This window comes from Phacochoerus africanus, chromosome 15, assembly GCF_016906955.1.
Source record: "Phacochoerus africanus isolate WHEZ1 chromosome 15, ROS_Pafr_v1, whole genome shotgun sequence".
NCBI lineage: Eukaryota > Metazoa > Chordata > Mammalia > Artiodactyla > Suidae > Phacochoerus > Phacochoerus africanus.
Genome location: NC_062558.1, coordinates 72,470,769 through 72,490,878, shown reverse-complemented (window position 1 = coordinate 72,490,878; position 20,110 = coordinate 72,470,769). Strand labels below are relative to the sequence as shown.

The 20,110-nt window shown below is 37.0% G+C and overlaps 1 protein-coding gene across 2 annotated transcripts in view; it reads left to right on the top strand.

Moving 5' to 3' along the window:
* SLC25A16 (solute carrier family 25 member 16) overlaps positions 1 to 19,324 on the top strand; it is a 33,951-nt gene extending 14,627 nt beyond the window's left edge. For both annotated transcript variants that reach the window (XM_047761686.1, XM_047761685.1), the window contains 6 exons: positions 1,114 to 1,177; positions 5,493 to 5,614; positions 6,136 to 6,202; positions 11,287 to 11,449; positions 15,687 to 15,755; positions 17,531 to 19,324. In XM_047761686.1, the coding sequence (XP_047617642.1) occupies positions 1,114 to 1,177; positions 5,493 to 5,614; positions 6,136 to 6,202; positions 11,287 to 11,449; positions 15,687 to 15,755; positions 17,531 to 17,687 (642 nt within the window). In that variant the 3' untranslated portion in view covers positions 17,688 to 19,324. The remainder of the gene's footprint in view (positions 1 to 1,113; positions 1,178 to 5,492; positions 5,615 to 6,135; positions 6,203 to 11,286; positions 11,450 to 15,686; positions 15,756 to 17,530) is intronic.
* The last annotated feature ends 786 nt before the right edge of the window (positions 19,325 to 20,110 follow it).

Below are 20,110 nucleotides of genomic sequence, written 5' to 3'. Positions count from 1 at the left end.
GCCATCATATATTAAAACTTTATTTTCTTTCTTTCTTTTTTTTTTTTGATCTTTTTAGGGCCGCTCCTGAGACACATGGAGGTTCCTAGGCTAGGGGTCAAATCAGAGCTGTAGCTGCCAGCCACAGCCACTGGGGGATTTGAGCCACATCTGCAACCTACACCATAGCTCATGGCAATGGTGGATATTTGACCCACGGAGCAAGGCCAGGGATCGAACCCATGGATGCTAGTCAGATTTGTTTCCGCTGAGCCATGGTGGGAACTCCTGCTATAGATTGTTTGTGTCCCAATAAAATTCATGTGTTGAAAACTAATTCCCAGTGATGGTGATTAGAGGTGGACTTTTAGGAGGTTGATTAAAGGAATTAATGTCCTTATTAAAAAGGCCCCCAGGGGTTCCCTGGTGGTTCAGTAGGTTAAGGCCTGATGTTGTCCCTGCTAGTGCTTACGTCACTACTGCGGTGTTGGTTCGATCCCTGGCCTGGGAATTTCCACATGCCTAGGGTGCAGCAAAAAAAAGATCCTTGTTAAGAGTTTCCATCATGGCTCAGGGGAAATGAGTCTGACTAGGAACCATGAGGATGCAGGTGTGATCCTTGGCTTCGTTGAGTGGGTTAAGGATCTGGTGTTGCTGTATAGGTCACAGACAACGGCTCAGATCCCCCGTTGTTGTGGCTGTGGCGTAGGCTGGCAGGTACAGTTCCGATTGGACCCCTTGCCTGAGAATTTCATATGCTGCAGGTGTGGCCCTAAAAAGCCAAAAAAAAAAAAAACCACAAAAACTTCATTTTCTATAGTAACACATTATCCCTGCCACTCCCATTCACACTTTAGGTATTTGTTGTCTTCAATGTGTAGGATAGTATCTTTGGCAAGATGTTTCTGTAAAAGTGCATAATTAGAGCAGATGCTGCAGGGGGAGCACCTGATCTCCTTTCCATGCAATGAAACACTGCCCAGCTTTGTATAGTTGTGCTCATTTCACTCACATTCAATACTGATTTTAATTTTTACTAGTTCTGTAACTCTAATGAAATGTCTTCATTATTAAACAGTGAAATTGGCAATATTTTTTAAATATCTCATTCAATTTGATGTTTTTGATTTCTAGTTAATTACTACGAAGCTGGGAGTTTCTGGTCATGTGCACAGATTAATGGCTGGATCCCTGGCAGGTAAGAAGAGTGGGTATATTTTATTTCTGCAAATCAATTTTCTATTAAAATACTCGATTTGCTTTAAGTAATATGTGTGACATTAAGTAGCACACATTTTTTATCTTCCTATGTTTAGTCATGCAAAGAATCATTAACATTCCAACTCAGAGTGTTTTATGGTAGGAACTGGTAAGGAATAATCTAAACTTACAACTATGTGAAAAACATATGTTCCCTTTGACAGTTCTACTTCTGGAAATGTTTATTTTTTTCTTTCAAAAATATTTTAAAAATTGTAATGGCTATGGTAATACATATTCCTATAGAATGAAAATAGTTCCACTCCTTAGATGCAATCACTGTTAGCAGGTTCTTGTTTCTTTTTTTATAAATTAAAAAAAAATTACGTTGGAGTATTTACAATGTTGTGTTACTTTGAGGCATGTAGCAAAGTGATTCAGTTATACATATATGTATATCCGTTCTTTTTCTTCTTTTCCCATATAATGTGGTTATTACAGAATATTGAGTACAGTCCTTAGCTCTTTCTTATGTATGCTTTTCTCCAAAAATGTTCTGTAAGATTAGAAGTTTTCTTTTACAGTTATCTCAATATTCTTTTCTGTATCAGTACATAGATCTTTCTTATTTTTGTAAAGAACTGTGTTATATTCCAAGGTAAGAATGTACCCTTATTCATTTACTCAGTCCCCTATTGACTGACATTTGGAATATATTCTTTTTCTTTCTTTCTTTCTTTCTTCTTTTTTTGTCTTTTGTCTTTTCTTAGGGCCTCACCCACAGCATATGGACGTTCCCAGGCTAGGGATCTAATCCGAGTTGTAGATGCCGACCTATACCACAGCCACAGCAATGGCAGATCCGACCTACAGCACAGCTCACAGCAATGCCAGATCCTCAACCCATTGAGTGAGGTCGGGGATCTAACCCACACCCTCATGGTTCCTAGTAGGATGTGTTTCTACTGTGCAACCACAGGAGCTCCCGGGATATTTTCAATTTTTTTTTCCCACAAAAACACATTGTACTTGTGTGACTCTATCTGTAGATTAAATTTTGAGAAGGGAAATTATCTATCAAAGGATATATGTATTTAGGAGTTTCCATTGTGTCATAGGAACCATGAGGTTGGCGGGTTCGACCCCTGGTCTCCCCCAGTGGGTTAAATATATGGCTTTGCCATGAGCTGTGGTGTAGGTCACAGATGAGGCTCAGATCTGGTGTTGCTGTGGCTCTGGCATAGGCCGGCAGCTGTAGCTCCAATTGGACCCCTGGCCTGGGAACCTCCATGTGCTGCGAGTGTGGCCCTGAAAGGACAAAAGGCCAAAAACAAAAAACTCTTAAAAAAAAAGTGATATATATGTTTAATTTTTGATAGACTTTTCAAAACTGATGTCCATAATGCTTTTTTTGTTTGTTTGTTTTGGCATGCAGAAGTTCCCAGGCCAAGGATCAAACCTGAACTACATCAGTGACCTGGGCTGCTCCAGTGACAGAGCTAGATCCTTAAAACCCTCTGTGCCACAACACAACTCTTTCATAATGCTTTTTTTGGTCTTTTTTTTTTTTTTTTCCAATGGTCTCATCCATGCCATATGGAAGTTCCCAGGCTAGGGATCAAATTGGAGCTATAGCTGCCGGCCTATGCCACAGCCACAGCAATGCCAGATTCAAGTTGCATCTGCGTCCTGTACCACAGCTCAAGGCAACAGTGGATCCTTAACCCACTGAATGAGGCCAGGGATGGATCTCACAGCCTCATAGATCCAACTTGGGTTCATTATCGCCAAGCCACGATGGGAACTCCAGAAAAAAAGTTTTTAAAAATTTTAGCTATTATGGATAAAACTAGTGCTTCTGTTATCCAATATTTCTATTTTTATTACCATGTTTAAATAATTATAATTTACATTTTGTTTTTATGATTTTAAGCAGTTGAAATGAATATTCTGGTTAATTTTATTTATATTTGGTATCTTTGCTCTTGTACCTTTGGTGGTCTTTGAACGTAAGTCTGGAAATTTTATATTTACTGTAATTAAAAATGGTATGTTTTTGGAGTTCCCTTGTGGCTCAGTGGGTTAAGTTCTGGTGTTGTCGTTTGCAGAGGCTCAGGTGACTGCAGTGGTGTGGGTTTGACCTTTGGCCTGGGAACTTCCACAAGCCATAGGTGCAGCCAAAAATAAAAAAATAAAAACATAGGAGTACCCATTGTGGCTGAGTGGTTAACGAATCTAACTAGGAACCATGAGGTTGTAGGTTTGATTCCTGGCCTTGGTCGGTGGGTTAGGGATCTGGCATTGCCATGAGCTATGGTGTAGGTTGCAGACTCAGCTCAGATCCTGCGTTGCTGTGGCTGTGGCGTAGGCTGGCGTCTACAGCTCTGATTCGACCCCTAGCCTGGTAACCTCCATATGCCGCAGGTTCGGCCCTAGAAAAAACCAAAAAAATATAAAAAATAAAAATAAAATAAAGTAAAATAAAATAAAAGGTTTGAAACATTATATATTTAGGTGATTGTTATTGGGGAATGAATATATATATTTAAATCTGTTTCTTTTATTTTTTTCCTTTTTTTTTTTTTTCCTTTTTTGGCTGCCTTGCAGCCTATGGAGTTGGTAGGCCAGGAATCAAATCTGAGCTGGAGTTTTGACCTGTGCCATAGTTGCAGCAATACCAGATCCTTAACTCACTGTGCAGGGCTGGGGGTTGAACCCACATCCCTGCTTCTTCAGAGACACCATTCATACTGTTGTGTCACAGCAGGAACTCCTAATTTTTTTTCCCATGGGTGCAGCAACCTGAGCTGGCTGTGTTGACAACACTGTATCCTTAACCTACTGCACCACAAGGAAACTCGTATTTTAAATTTTTTAATTTTCTATATTTTCTGATTTTCCTATCTTGAACATACATTTCTTTGGTACTTTACAAAAACAGAAATTTTTTTTTTTTCTTTTTTGGCCCCCTGTGGCATATAGATTTCCTGGTCTAGGGATCAGATCTGAGCCACAGTTGCAACCCATTGGGCCACAGTGGGAACTCCCAGAAGATTATTTTAATTTAAAAAATAACTGGCGTTCCCGTCATGGCTCAGTGGTTAACGAATCTGACTAGGAACCGTGAGGTTGCGGGTTCAATCCCTGGCCTCACTCAGTGGGTTAATGATCCCGTGTTGCTGTAAGCTGTGGTGTAGGTCACAGACATGGCTTGGATCCCACGTTGCTGTGGCTTTGGCGTAGTCTGGCAGCTATAGCTCTGATTAGACCCCTAGCCTGGGATCCTCCATATGCCATGGGTGTGGCCCTAGAAAAGACAAAAAATAAATAAATAAAAAATAAATTAAATAAAAAAATAAAATAAAAAATAACTCATGGAGTTCCCTGATGGCGCAGTGGTTAAAGAGCCAGCTTTGTCAGTACTGTGGTGAGGCTTCCATCCCTGGCCCAGGAACTTCCACATTCCATGGGTGTGGCCAAAACAAACAAAAAACTCCTATCAACTGTACCTCAATAAAAAAATATTAAAATAAAAAATACTCAGCTGGCGAGTTATGGAATTTGAAATCATCTATTGATGAAAATATGGAAATTAATAATATAAAATTGCTAGATTTTATCCCTAAAACAAATTGTTTCTGTGACATTGGATTCATTATATTTAGAAACATATTTACCTAAATTTTAAAAAGAAAATAACGGTAATGATTTGAATTTTTTTTAACAAATGCCTTTATTTTTTACATTTTTTTCTTTTTTGGCCACACCTGCAGCTAAAAATGCCTTTATTGTATGTATGTATGTGTTCATTTTGCTTTTTAGGGCCACACCCGTGGCATATGGAGGTTCCCAGGCTAGGGGTCTAATTGGAGCTACAACTGCCGGCCTACACCACAGCCATGGCAACTCGGGGTCCAAGCCGCCTCTGTGACCTACACCACAGCTCACGGCAATTCCAGATCCTTAACCTACTGAGTGAGGCCAGGGACCAAACCTTCAACCTCATGATTCCTAGTTGGATTCGTTTCTGCTGCTACACAACAGGAACTCCCCCTTTATTGTATTTTTATAAGAATTCCTCGGAGTTCCCATCAAGAAAAAAAAAAGAAAGAAAGAATTCCTCAGGTAGGTAAAGCATCTCTCCATTTTAGGATTAGAGAAAACAAGCAAAAAGTCAAATATCCTTCCTAGTGCTATGGAGATAGTCAGTTTTCGTTTTCTGATATTTTACCTGGGAATATACAATTCTTACATATATGTATATATATTATATGTATAATTGTTACACATTTAAGTTTCTGCTTTCTTTTCAGGTATGACAGCAGTTATCTGCACTTACCCTCTTGACATGGTTAGAGTACGCCTAGCATTCCAGGTTAAAGGGGAACACACTTATACAGGAATTATTCATGCCTTCAAAACAATTTATGCAAAGGTATTTCATATTTACTTTTTTTATCTGTAGCGTGTTCTTTTATATTTAGGCAGATATTTTGAATGTTGTCTAAATAGTTATTCTTTTCTTTATAATTATTGATATTAATAATAATTATGAAAACACATCTGTTTCAGTTTGGTTCCCAGAATAATTCTTCCGTTATAATGTATACTTTTGTTCTTTTGTTGTTGTTGTTGTTGTTGTTGCTATTGCTATTTCTTGGGCCGCTCCTGCGGCATATGGAGGTTCCCAGGCTAGGGGTTGAATCGGAGCTGTAGCCACCGGCCTACGCCAGAGCCACAGCAACGTGGGATCCGAGCCGCGTCTGCAACCTACACCACAGCTCACGGCAACGCTGGATCGTCAACCCACTGAGTAAGGGCAGGGACTGAACCCGCAACCTCATGGTTCCTAGTCGGATTCGTTAACCACTGTGCCACGACGGGAACTCCTGTTCTTTTGTATTTATCATAATGAGCCCAATGTGATTTCACCTCTAATTTTTCTTCACTCAAAAGGAAGGTGGTTTCCTTGGATTTTACAGAGGCCTGATGCCTACGATATTAGGAATGGCTCCATATGCAGGTATGTTTCAAATTTGGCAAAATCTTGGTTTTTTATTTTCTCGTAGGAATGATTTCAAAGTTTAACATTTTATATTTAAGGCCCTAATCTGTCCAGAATTACTTTTTTTCCTCCTTAAGGATAACCATTTATTAAATAATTTCTCTTATCTCCAGGGATCTCTAGTGCTACTTCTTTTTTTTTTTTTTTTTTTTTGGCTATGCCCACAGCATGTGGAAGTTCCCAGGCCAGGAATCTAATCTGCTAAGCCACATGGGAACTTCCTGCAGCTACTTCTTAAAACAGTAATAGAGAGCAGTTTTGTAGTAAGTCTTTGTATTTGGTCGGACAAGTCCCTTGACTTTATGCTTCCTTTTTTTAGGAATGTAAGGACTACAGATATTTTACCATTCCACACATTTCAGAATCAGTTTCTGATTTGCACAAAAATACGTATTGGAATTCTGAATGAAATTGCATATAGAGATCTTGGACGTTTTTGTTAGATATATTCATATCCTCTTCTAAGCTTTATCCTATCATTTAGAAAATTATGCTTTCAGTATTTCTTGATTGCATTTTCATATGATTTTATAGCTAGCCATTATTCTACTTGTTGATATTATAGCCAGCCACCATGTTACTTGTCAATGCTTTGGATTTACTGTAGATAAATACATCCTATAAAATAACATCATTTTTCTTAGTTCCCTTCCAGTCCTTATTTCTTTGTCTAATTATGTATATCTTATTGTACTAGCTAAGGACCTAGTGCAGCAGTAAAAAAAAAGTGATCATTCTGGGCCTTTTGACCTGTTACTGATTTTAAAGGCAATGTTTCTAATACTTATTAAGCATAATGTTTACTGTAGTATATGCCATTTATCAGTTGAAGAAATTTGGTTAAGAGTTTTTGTCTGGGAGTTCCTGTTGTGGCTCAGCGGTTAACGAACCCGATTAGAATCCATGAGGATGCAGGTGTGATCCCTGGCATTGGTCAGTGGGTTAGGGATCTGGCGTTGCCATGAGCTGTGGTATAGGTCACAGGCATGGCTTGGATCCCAAGTTGCTGCAGCTGTGGCATAGGCTGGCAGCTACAGCTCCAATTAGACCCCTAGCCTGGGAACCTCCATATACTGCGGGTGGGGCCCTAAAAGAAAAAAAGACCAAAAAAAAATTTTTTTTTGTCTGAATTGGTGTTGGATTTTATCAGAAACTCGTTTCTGCGTTTACTAAGGTGATAATATAGTTTTCTCATTTAACCTGTTAATTTGACGAATGACCTTAATGGATGTTCTAATGTCAACCCAAATTGGTAATGATGTAGTGATCCTTTTATATCCTTTGGATTCAATATTCTAATTGATTTTAGAAGTTTTACAGCTGTATTCATAAGGGAGATTAACTTGTAATTTTCTTGAAATGTCCTTTGTGGTTTGGGTATCAAGATTACATGGTCTCTAGAGTTCCTGTTATGGCTCAGTGGTAACAAACTTGATTAGTATCCATGAGGGTGTGGGTTCAATCCCTAGTCTTGCTCAGTGGGTTAAGGACCTGGCATTGCCATGAGCTGTGGTGTAGGTTGCAGACTCACCTTTGACATAGCGTTGCTGTGGCTGTGGCATAGGCCGGCAGCTGTAGCTCCGGTTTGACCCCTAGCCTGGGAACCTCCGTATGCCACGGGTGTGGCCCTAAAAAGCAAAACAAAAATATTACATAGGTCTCATAGAATGAGTTGAAGAGTATTTCCTCATTTCCCTCCTCAGGAAGACTGTTAAAATGATTAGAATTATCAAAAAAAATTTTTATTTGCCTTTTTGTCTTTTTAGGGCTGCATACACGGCATATGGAGGTTCCCAGGCTAGGGGTCTAATTGGAGCTGTAGCCACCAGCCTATGCCACAGCCACAGCAACGCCAAATCCCAGCCATGTCTGCAACCTACACCACAGCTCAATGGCAATGCCAGATCCTTAACCCACTGAGTGAGGCCAGGGATTGAACCTGCATCCTCATGGATACTAGTCAGGTTTGTTAGCAGCTGAGCCATGACGGGAACTCCATACAATTATCAATTTTTGAAAGCTTTCATTGTTGACTTAATTTTTATATACTTGTTTAATTTCTTGAATGGTTATATTTTCTATATTCAGCTTTTCTATCTCTGTGAGTCATTTTTTGCTATTCTTACCTTTCTTTACCATTTTGAACTTGATTGTTTTATGTGAGTTTTCAATTTTCTTGGCAAAATGTTTTTCTTACATATTTTTTCACATCTGTTCTATTTATAGTCATATTCTTTTTCATTTTTGCTTTATCAATTATCAGATTTTATAAAGAATCAATTTTGGCTTTCTTTTTCTTTCTCTTCTCTAGTTTACCTTTATTTTCCATTTCATAGCTTTTGTTCATGTCTTAATTATCACCTTTTTTGGTCTACATTCTTCAGTTGGATGCTCACCTTGTTAATTTTCACCTTTGGAGTTTTTTCCCCTTAATGTAAGTGTTTTCCTTGAGTACTGTTTTAGCTGCATCCCTTGAATTTGTTATTTATTTATTTTTTGGGCCATGCCTCTGGCACCCAGAAGTTCCTGGGGCCCAGGCGTTAAACCAATGTCAGAGAGGTGACCTGAGCCATAGGTGCCATAGGTTGAAATTGTCGCAACACCAGATCCTTAACCTACTGTGCCACTGCCATGAGAGAAATTCCTGGGATATGTTTTTTCATCCTATCATTTTCTACTTTTTCATGTTTTTATATTTTAGATATTGATTTTTTAATCATCATATAGCTGGGTATTTTTTTAATCCAGTCAGTAAAATCTTTTAATTGCTAGTTAGTCTACTAGTGGTTATTGTGATTATTGATATATTTGGACTTGTTTCTTTACCTTGCTATTAATTTCCACTTGTTGCTTTTCCTTTCCTGTTTCTGTTTTTTTTTCCTTTCCTATGTTGTTTGCTTATTTTTCTGAATCTTTACCCCCTCAATCTGTTATAAATATATAAATTTATTTAACTCCTCTTATGCTTGATGGTCTTTATGTATTTTATTTCGTGTGGATTTTTCTTTGTGGTCTTTAATTATTAGCTTATTACTTGATCTTAATCTCTGAGTTTGTGATCCAGTGATTCCATCTCCTGTAGGCCTAGTGGCAGGATCCATCTCAATGTCTCTGCTGCTATTGGCACATAAATGTAGAGTCACTCCATCTCTTTCATGGGCCACTCTCAAGAGGGTCCCAGATTATATTTTCGGAAGATGGTAGTGCCAGGCATTCTTGGAGACCTTCTCTTCTTTTTTGTAAGCCCAGCAATGGATACAGTTTTTCTGCAATGACAAAGTCTCTCAGAATACCTAGACTTCCATTATTCCAGAAGCAGAATTTTTTAGCTTTTTGCTATATTTGCTTCTCTTTCTAATTATTTTTTGTTTTAGTTTTCAGGCTTTTTTTTTTCTTTTTTTCTTTTTTTTCTGTTTAGGGCACACCTGCAGCATATGGAGGTTCCCAGGCTAGAGGTCGAATTAGAGCTATAACTGCTGGCACATGCCACAGCCACAGCAACTCAGAATCTTAGCCACATCTGCGACCTACACCACAGCTCAATGGCAACACCGGATCCTTAACCCACTGAGCAAGGCCAGGGATTGAACCTGTGTCCTCATGGATGCTAGTCAGAATTGTTAACCGCTGAGCCATGACGGGAACTCCCTTTTGGTTTGTTTGTTTATTGAATTTTTTTTTTTCTTGGCCATTCCTGAGGCATGTGGAAGTTCCCAGACTAGGGACGAACCCTTGCCACAGCAGTGACAATGCTGAATCCTTAACCTGCTGTGCCACAAGGGAACTCCCTAGTTTTCAAGTTTTGAAATATATTTTTTACAGTTATGGTGTATATATATATAATTTTTTTCTTAATTTTTCCCTATTTCCCAAATATTTTTCATATTTCTGAATACTTTTCACAGACAGTTTTATTAAATGTGTCATATTTCACTGAATATCATGCTGCATCATTTAGGTATTTATATATTTTTTCTACCTGTGTTTAAGTTGCTATGAATTTCCTTTTTATGAGCTTTTTTATATTTAAGTCCTTAGAGTAGATTTCCCAAGTGTAAAAGTATATGAATATCCTAAAATTGTATATCATCATTATAAAATACTGTAAGATTATAAGAATTTTATATTAAGAACAAATGTATATAATTGAAGTATTATCCTAGACTAAATTTTTGTTAGTGCTTATTTTTTCTTAAGCATCAAGTATCCTTTAAAATATGTTTTCAAAATTTAGTAGTTATCAAGATATCTTAGAGCTCTACTCAATATTCTGTAATAACCTATATGGGAAAAGAATCTGAAAAAAATGAATATATGTCTATATATATCTGACAAAATTGCTGTACACCTGAAACTAACACAGCATTGTAAAGCAACCATACTCCAACTAAAAAAAAAAAGATATCTTGAATAATGCTTAGTTATAGGAATGCTTCACTTCTATTTTTGATTTTATTAATTTATGACTTTAAAGGTTCTGTTATAAAATCATGTAAATATCCACTAAGCACTAAGTGTACATTATCAATAACTTAATTAACGTTCATTAGATTCCATGTATCTTGTGAATCTCTTATGGTTATAACTCTGCCTTGAAGACAAAATTAGACAGAGTTGAAATAATTGTTTATCCCTTCTGAATTTGTTGCCTGTACCTTACATTATCACCATCACTGTTGTTGTAAATATAAGATGTCATATTTACTTAAAATTACTAATCATTAATTTAATATTTCTGGAAAACTGTTTAATTCTCTTTATATATAAGGTACATTATATTCAACTACTACATTTATTCAGTGAACTGAACCATAAATTAGATGTGAAAAACCAATGCTGTAATTTTTATAGGTGGAAACTTCGTTATCTTTAGTTTACCTATAAATGTTAATTAAATCTTTTATCTTAGATTAAGCCAAACATTGGAAATCAGGAAATGCATAGTTAGTTCCATGAGTTAATTGGTTATTATGTAAGAATGGTGTCTTCTCACAGCTCATGTTCTGTTAAGCATCGTGGTGAATTTATATTTTGTTTTTCAGGTGTTTCATTTTTTACTTTTGGTACCTTAAAGAGTGTTGGGCTTTCCCATGCTCCTACCCTTCTTGGCAGACCTTCATCAGACAATCCTAATGTCTTAGTTTTGAAAACTCACATAAACTTAATTTGTGGTGGTGTTGCTGGAGCAATAGCACAGACAATATCGTAAGTTTCTTCATCAACTTAATTCAGTCAAATTACATTTATCCAATCCTGATTTTCAGCATTGGTTAATCATTTTATTTTTTCTAATAGATTATTAAAACACAGGATCCCTTGCAAAATATAAGTTTGATACTTTTTTTTCAGATGTACCTGCATTTTAAGTATGTTATAAATAACTGAGTGCCAAATTGACCAAATTAGTTTGAACACACTCAATCTCTGTGGATTTTTTTTAAGAAAGAAAGGAAAAAGAAAGCAAGAAAGAAACACTGAATATAATCTCATATGTTCTCATGAATATGCCCATATGAGTTTTCTGAACTTTGAGCCACTTATCGTGAGTGTGTTTAGGCACACCTTCTCTTGTGCTTAATCTTGATGGCGTACTTTGTGCCAGACGATGTGCTAGGCATTGGGAATTTCACCTAAGAAAAAACAAGTCTGTGCTCTTCTTAAGACAGTAGAAATGCAAGGGAGTTATATAATAATATAAGTTGTACTGGGGACATAGATAAAGGTATTATTATATTGTAATTGGAAAGGTGGTTTCAAAGGATTTCCGTAGACCAGGAGAGATTTAGTAGATGAGATAAAAGAGAAGCTGAAATACTAAGAAGCAGGAACTTTACAGGAACAGGAAGAAGGAAAGCTTTCTGTGACTGAGGAGTATCCTGAAAAACAGGAAGACAACAAGAAGGAGTAGTGTCACAAAGACTCAGAGTATCCAGTGGAAAGAGAAAAGTTAAAAGTAAGATGAGTACTGAGGAGTTCCTGCTATGGCACAGTAGGTTAAGGATTTGGCATTGCCACAACTGTGATGTAGCTTGCAGCTATGGCTTGGACTCAATTCCAGGCCCCAGAGCTTCCATATGGCACGAGTGCGCTCCACCCCCCACCGCCCACCCCCGCTGAAAAAAAAAAGATACTGAAAAGTAAGGCGTTCACTGGATTTTATAATAAGGGTTACTTTTGTGAAGACAGATTCACCATACTTGTGTGGGGGAGCAGATCATACTAGATTGAAGGGAAAGATGAAAATGTGTGTTGTTTATTTTTAGAAACATGGCTGTGCAACCTTGTCTCTGCAGAAACAGGATCACCTCTAGCTAGTCTGATTCTCTTCTTGGTTTTATTACCCCTTTTCTTTATTGTTCACTTCCAACATATGTCCTCAAAAATCAGTCTTTTCCATTTCTCTTCTTAAACTATTTTCTGAACATGCTGACTCTTAACAGATCCAGTGTTTCCTCTCAGTACCTCTATCTTCCTAATTGTTTTGGTTTTGGCAATAGTGCCGTCTCTTGGCTGTCATCCTCCCAACCTTCCCTTTTCAGTATCTTGCTGATTCAGGTCTTCCTCCTCTACTTAGCTCTACTGATTTTTTTTAAAGACCCTGCCAGAGTTTAGTCCTCTGCTCTTCCTTAAAATAGTTCATCTATCTTTATGGTTCCAATGGTCACCTCTGTACAGATAACTAATTCTGTTTAAATCTCCATTACTGACTCTCTTTTACTTCTCTAGCAAGCTCTTAAATGTTTCTACTTGGACTTCTGTTCTCAGTGCAAACTCCATAATTCATATACTACTTTCTTATCTTTTTCCTGTCTGTCCTCAGCCCCCAGCTTTCCTATTTCTTATTGATAACCATTAATCTTGCCATTCTGATAGTATCTTGAAATCATTTTTCACATAGTACATATTTACTTTTTTTTAACTAAAAAATTATTTTTTAGTGCTGCACCTAAGGCATATGGAAGTTTCTGGGATAGGGGTTGAAATGGAGCTGCAGCTTCAGGCCTACACTACTACAGCCACAGCAACATCAGATCCGAGCTGCATTTGCAACCTACCCCTCAGCTCACAGCAATGCCGGATCCTTAACCCAACAGGTGAGGCCAGGGATCAAACCAACATCCTCATGGATACTAGTCCTGTTCTTAACCCACTGAGCCACAACGGGAGCTCCCACATTGTACATATTTAAATAGTAACTAATTTTCATCATGTTTTACTTACGAACATTGCCTGGAATGCTATTTTCTTTCTTTCCCATCATTTCCCTAGTTCTGATCCTTGTAATTTGTCTTAACTTTCTCTCTATTAAACAATTCCACTTATCCACATACATCTTTTCCTGCTTAGAAACTGAATCCTTCAGGTTGAGGTTTTTGTCCCTTTATTCCCCACTTTATGTTCACTTTATGTTACAGATAATTCATAGAGATGCTATTGAGATGCATAGGATACTTCATTTATTGGTAGTGTTATTTCTTTTTTTTTTTTTTCGTCTTTTGTCTTTCTATAAAACTGACGGGAACTCCGGGATTGTAATTTCTTAAGCTGTTTGGTTGGTACCCAGGTTTTTTTGTTTTTTGTCTTTTTGCCCTTTCTAGGGCTGCTTCCTGAGGCATATGAAGGTTCCCAGGCTAGGGGTCAAATTGGAGCTGTAGCCACCGGCCTATGCCAGAGCCACAGCAATACAGGATCCGAGCTGCGTCTGTGACCTACACCACAGCTCTCGGCAACGCCGGATCCTTAACCCACTGAGCAAGGCCAGGGATCAAACCCACAACCTCATGGTTCCTAGTCGGATTTGTTAACCACTGCGCCACGACGGGAACTCCAGAACACAGGTTTTTTAAAAATTATAACTATTTTCTAATAAATTTAAATGTATATAAAATACGTAATTTTTTGGTCATATATCACTTACATATATATGAATTCATATATATGTTTATGTATATATATGTGAATGAGACCTTTGAATATGAAACTAGCTTTATGACATGGAGAATGTCTCTAAGACTCAATTCTCTTATCTATTTTTTTCTTTTTTTCTTTTTAGGGCTGCACCTGTAGCATATGGAAGTTCCCAGCCCAGGGGTTAAATAGGAGCTGTAGCTGCCAGCCTACACCACAGCCACACTAGATCCAAGCCGCATCTACAACTTAGACTGAAGCTTATAGCAACTCTGGATCCTTTAACCCACTGAACGAGGTCAGGAATCGAACCCACATCCTCATGGATACTACTCAGATTCTTAACCTGTCGAGCCACAATGGGAACTCCTCAATTCTCCTGTCTTAATGTTTAGGTAACAGGACCTACTTCATGCAACTATTGTAAAGATGGAGTGAGGTAATGTACATAAGATAGTTTAGCACAGGACGAAAGATAAGTAATCAATGTAAGAAAATACAAAAGTTAAAAAAGAAATCACCTGAGGAGCTCCTAGTGGCTCAGCAGGTTAAGGGCATTGCTACTGCAGTGGCTTGGGTTACTGCTGTGGTATGAGTTCAGTCCCTAGCCTGGAACTTCTTCATGTTGTGGGTGCAGCCAAAAATAAAAACAAACAAAAAAATCACCTGGCGTCTCAGTTCTAAATGAAATTACTTTTATATATTTCATTTTAGGCAGTCTTCAAAAATTTTTTTTATTCATGTATGATTGACATGCAATACTATATTACTTTGTCTATATAACACAATAATTTGATATTGGTATGTAATGAAAAATAAACATGGCAATAGATCTGCTTAACTTTCTTCACCATACCTAGTTACAGAATCTTTTCACATAGAATTTTCTTAGACCTCTAAATGCAATTATCTATATTATTAATTTTAGCTTTAAAGGAGAAATTTTTGTTGGTCTACTATATACAGGGGCACTTGCTGAATACTCTTTGGGTGGTGGTTCTCAACTAGAGTCAGTTTTGCCTCTAGTGGACATTTATTGATGTCTGGAGACATTTTTGGTGTTACAACTGGTAGGGGGTGTGCTACTGGCATCTAGAGGATAGAGGCCAAGGATGCACCTAAACATCCTTCAGTGCACTGAACAGCCCCCACAACTAAGAATTATCCAACCCCGAATGGCAATAGTGCCAAAGTTAAGAAACCCTATCTTAGAGTTATAACAGTGCAAAGCACCCAGTTCATTTCTTCAGGAAGTGGCATGTAATTTGGCTTTGGGGAATAAATAGACCTTAGTATTGGGAGATGGGAGAGAAGAATCATCGAACCCAAGGAACCACTTAGGCAAAGGCAAGGAGACCTCTGTATTGTTGTTAGATTTTATTCATGTGCCTATGTCCTGACTGCTAAATTAGGCAAAACAATAAGAGTGTGGGAATACATAATTTCCTAACATACATAGGGCTTTGTATTCAATAATTGCTGAGTAGAAAACTAAAAATCATTTTTATGTCCTTGTGCTTTTGTCTTTTTTTAGCTACCCATTTGATGTAACACGCCGGCGAATGCAATTAGGAACTGTTCTTCCAGAATTTGAAAAGTGCCTGTAAGTTCTTCATTTATCATTATTGATTTTCTTTAGGAAATGAGGGAGATAGGACTATGATCTTACTAGTAGTCTAGATCTTTCATTTTATCTCCCCTAGTGTACTTTAGTAACTGTATAAAATTTAATCAGATCCTAATCCTCCTATTAAAAATTTCACTTTAGGAGTTCCCTGGGGGTCTAGCAGGTTAAGGATCCAGCGTTATCACTGCAGTGGCATGGGTGCAATCCCTGGCCCAGGAACTTACACAGGCTGGGGGCATGGCCGGAAAAAAAATTTCGCCTTAGAGCACCTCCATTAAGTAGAAATATATTGTGAACCATGCTGTGTAATTTAAAATATTATGGTCACAAAAGAGCCAGATGAAATTGTTTTAAAATGTTTTATTTAAACTAGTATATCTAAAATTTACCACTTTAACATTTCAGTATTTTGCATCCTTTAAAAAAAAAATGCTAAGTGTTTGGAATTCCCATTGTGGTCCAACATGTTAAGAACCCCATGAGGATGCAGGTTGGATCCTTGGCCTTGCTCAGCGAGTTAAGGGTCCGGCTTGGATCTCGTGTTGCTGTGGCTATGGTGTAGGCCATTGGCTCTAGCTCCAACTCAACCCCTAGCCCGGGAACTTCCACATGCCTCAGGTGCAAATGTAAAAAGAAGACGGGAAAAAAAAAATACTAAGTGTTTGAAATCCGGAGTTTATTTTACCCTCACAGCACATCTCAATTTTGGACTTTCCCCATTTCAAGTGCTCAGTAACCACATATGGCTAGTGGCTACCATTATTGCAGAGCACAGCTCTTGAGTTTTCGATAATCAATAGAGATTTAGAATCATCTCTTTAATTGGTGATGTCTTGTCCCTCAAGGGAAGAACAGAATGTTTGTTTAGGACCTTGAATTGCCTTTGTTCACTCAAAATATTTTTTGAAGATTTCAATCCAGATTTCCTCTTAAGAGGGAAAGACAAACCCAAAGTGTTGGTTTGAAAGGAGAGAACATTGAAACAACAAAGTCTTTATTGCTGAAATCTGAAAGATAATCCTTTAAGCCTTAAGGTTATATAGTTCTATAACCATCTGCTAGTTATAGTATAGAACTTAAGCAGAAATGAGAGTTTAAAGGGCAACTGCCCACATAGCTTTTAAAAAAGACTACATGGGTATTTCAAATATTATTATGCAATAGTGTTGCCAGTAAATGTCACAGACATAATACAAGCAAAATATATTGTATTAATGAGCCCTAAAATTCCGTACATAATGCTTATACTTATTTGGAATCAACTGCTATTTTAATGTGAATTTTTAACTTGTTTTAACACATGCCTTCCAAAAGCTATTCAAGATGGCATTTTAGCTTCTTTTAAAAAATGCTTTTACACATGCCTTCCAAAAGCTATTCAAGATGGCATTTTAGCTTCTTTTAAAAAATGCTTTTACTGGGAATTCCCATTGTGGTGCAGCGGAAATGAATCCGACAAGAATCCATGAGGTTGAGGGTTCGATCCCTGCCTCTCTCAGTTGGGTTGGAGATCTGGCATTGCTGTAAGCTGTGGTGTAGGTCGCAGACACAGCTTGGATCCCATGTTGCTAGGGTATGGCGTAGGCCTGCAGCTACAGCTTCGATTAGACCCCTAACCTGGTAATCTCCATATGCTGCAGGTGCGGCTCTAAAAAGCAAAAAAATAAAAATAAAAATGCTGTTAATGGATCCTGAAATTGTCTCTTCGTGACTGGGCATAAAGGTGTCATCATTTCACCATTCTCTTTTAGTACCATGCGGGAGACTATGAAGTATGTCTATGGACACCATGGAATTCGAAAAGGATTATATCGTGGTTTATCTCTTAATTACATTCGTTGTGTTCCTTCTCAAGCAGTGGCTTTTACAACATATGAACTTATGAAACAGTTTTTTCACCTCAATTAAAAAAAAATATCGTGATGAGAGGTCCCTGGCGGCCTAGTGATTAAGGATCCGGTGTTGCCACTGCTGTGGTTCTGGTCACTGCTGTGATGTAGGTTTGATCCCTGGCCCAGGAATTTCTGCATGCTGTGGGCACAGCCAAAAAGTTGCAGTTCTTTTCCTTAGTAAACTCTCAGAGGGAGAGATTAAATGCTAATTTAATTGGGGAGGGGGAAGCATTACTTGAAAGGGTATATTTAACCCTGTCACAGGAACCACTGGTATTTTAGTACTTGATTTTTTTATTCATTCCAAATGAAAAATGCTTGCTATACTTTTTGATGCCAAAAGTTATATCTTGGAACACTGCAAAAAAAATCCAAAGCTGATGCTGGCTAATCAGTAAGGTTATTTGAAACCATTTTAAAGTGTTAACTTGGAAATAGAACTAACTTAAAATGGGATTCAAGAGATTGCCATTAGTTTTATCATGCTATTCTAAGCTTTTAATTATAATCATGATTTTCAAAGACTCTAACATACGTTATTATTATCGACAGTCTTGGTTATATTTTAGCAAAATGATGAGAACTGAAATTTTAAGTTATATTAAAACATAGCTTAGGAACCAACATTGAAGTATTATTCCCAATATCTCTCTTCTCATACGTCTGCTCCACTGGATTAAAGGACAAATACTTTTTCTCTTCATTTTTAATAAATTAAATGTTATATTTGAAAAGTAGCCATGTAAAGATGCATCAGTAAGTCAAGAATTTTCAGGTATTGCTCAAATGTTATTACTAGTTTCTATGAGTGATTTAAATGTATTTTTTAAAGTCAGTGTATTCCTAAAGGCAGTAATAAGAAATACCGAATATCTTTGCTCTGAAAACAGATAAGCGTTATAGATTTGTTTTTGTTAGATGATTTGGTGTATACTAGAAAATTTATTTAAATGGACTGTGAAATATCCATTAATATAGATGTGGACGTCAAAGAATGTTTCCAAGGTGTTATGTTATGACATATCAACTAGTTCTTCCATGTAAGATAATTTTAGTGCAATACAAACTTAAGTAGAAAAGTAAAACATGATCTGAATTGCTATCCTTTGTATTAAAATGGTTTAAAAAAGTGTAAGAATTCTATTCATTGTGTTTAGAGTACTTTTTATGTTTTATAATAAGCATGACAAAAATGGGAGGGGAACAGTTATAGTTCTATCCACAGAAATAGCAATTTGTAGAATTGATAGAATTTTTAAGACATTAGAAAACAAGTTGAGTGTTCTTTTTGCTTCAATTTTTATTTTTTTCATAAAAGATTTTTGTCATATATTGGTAAAAATTATATGAACTGGTTTCATTGTCAAAATCTTTATTTTAAAATAAATATGTATCTTTGTATGATTTATAAGTGTATCCACAGGTAAAAATACATGTGTTCCTAAAACTATTTTGTATATTTTAATTTCTGGGCTACACTGTACCTGAATACTGTTATCAAATCTCAAAATAATTTAAATGTATAAAATAAGTATCTCAGTTATGTTATTAATAAATGAGGACTACAAATATTTTTTAAATAAAAATTTGCATTCTATGTCTGTTACAAAATACATAGGATCTTAAAAATAAAATTTATTCATGTTTCAACAATTATTCCTCTCTTTTAACTGTTAACATTATGGAAGCACAAATGTTAAATATAAATAGTCAGAGTACAAGAATACCTAATGACTTAAGTATTTTTTTAAATTACTCAATTTTATTACATTTATAGTTGTATAACATAAGTATTTATATTTGATTCATTTCAGATTGATAACCCAAAATGAATCGTGACAGATTATCTTCCATTTGAAGATTGACTATTTATTTATTTATTTTTAATGCTTTTTTAGGGCTGCACTCGAAGCATATGTAAGTTCCCAGGCCAGGAGTTGAATCAGAGGTGCAGCTGTTGACCTACACCATAGCCATAGCAATACCAGATCCAAGCCATGTCTGAGACATACACCACAGCTCATGGCAATGCCAGATCTTAACCCACTGAGCAAGGCCAAATTGGTTCTCTCACGGGCAGAGCCCATGCCTTCATCTCCTTTAAGAAGCACAGGGTATGGCATCACAAGAGGTGTTCAGTGATGTGTACTGAGAGTGAAGGGTTAGCCCGTTTTTGGAAAAAATGTTCTAGTAGGGAGAAACAATGCAAAAATAGTGCAGGGAAAAAGCAATTTAGAAAGAAAGTTATTTGGTGTTTTCTGACAGAAATGTCTTGTTGCTAAATTCAGCCAGGATGAATGGCAAATAATAAAACCTGTATTATATGAGTAATGCATTGGCTTGCAGAGTTGGGCCAATTATCTCTGTGTAGCAATTGTTTAGTACTTATATAACAACTATATACTTAGGCAGTTCTTCACATCCATTCTTTGACTATCA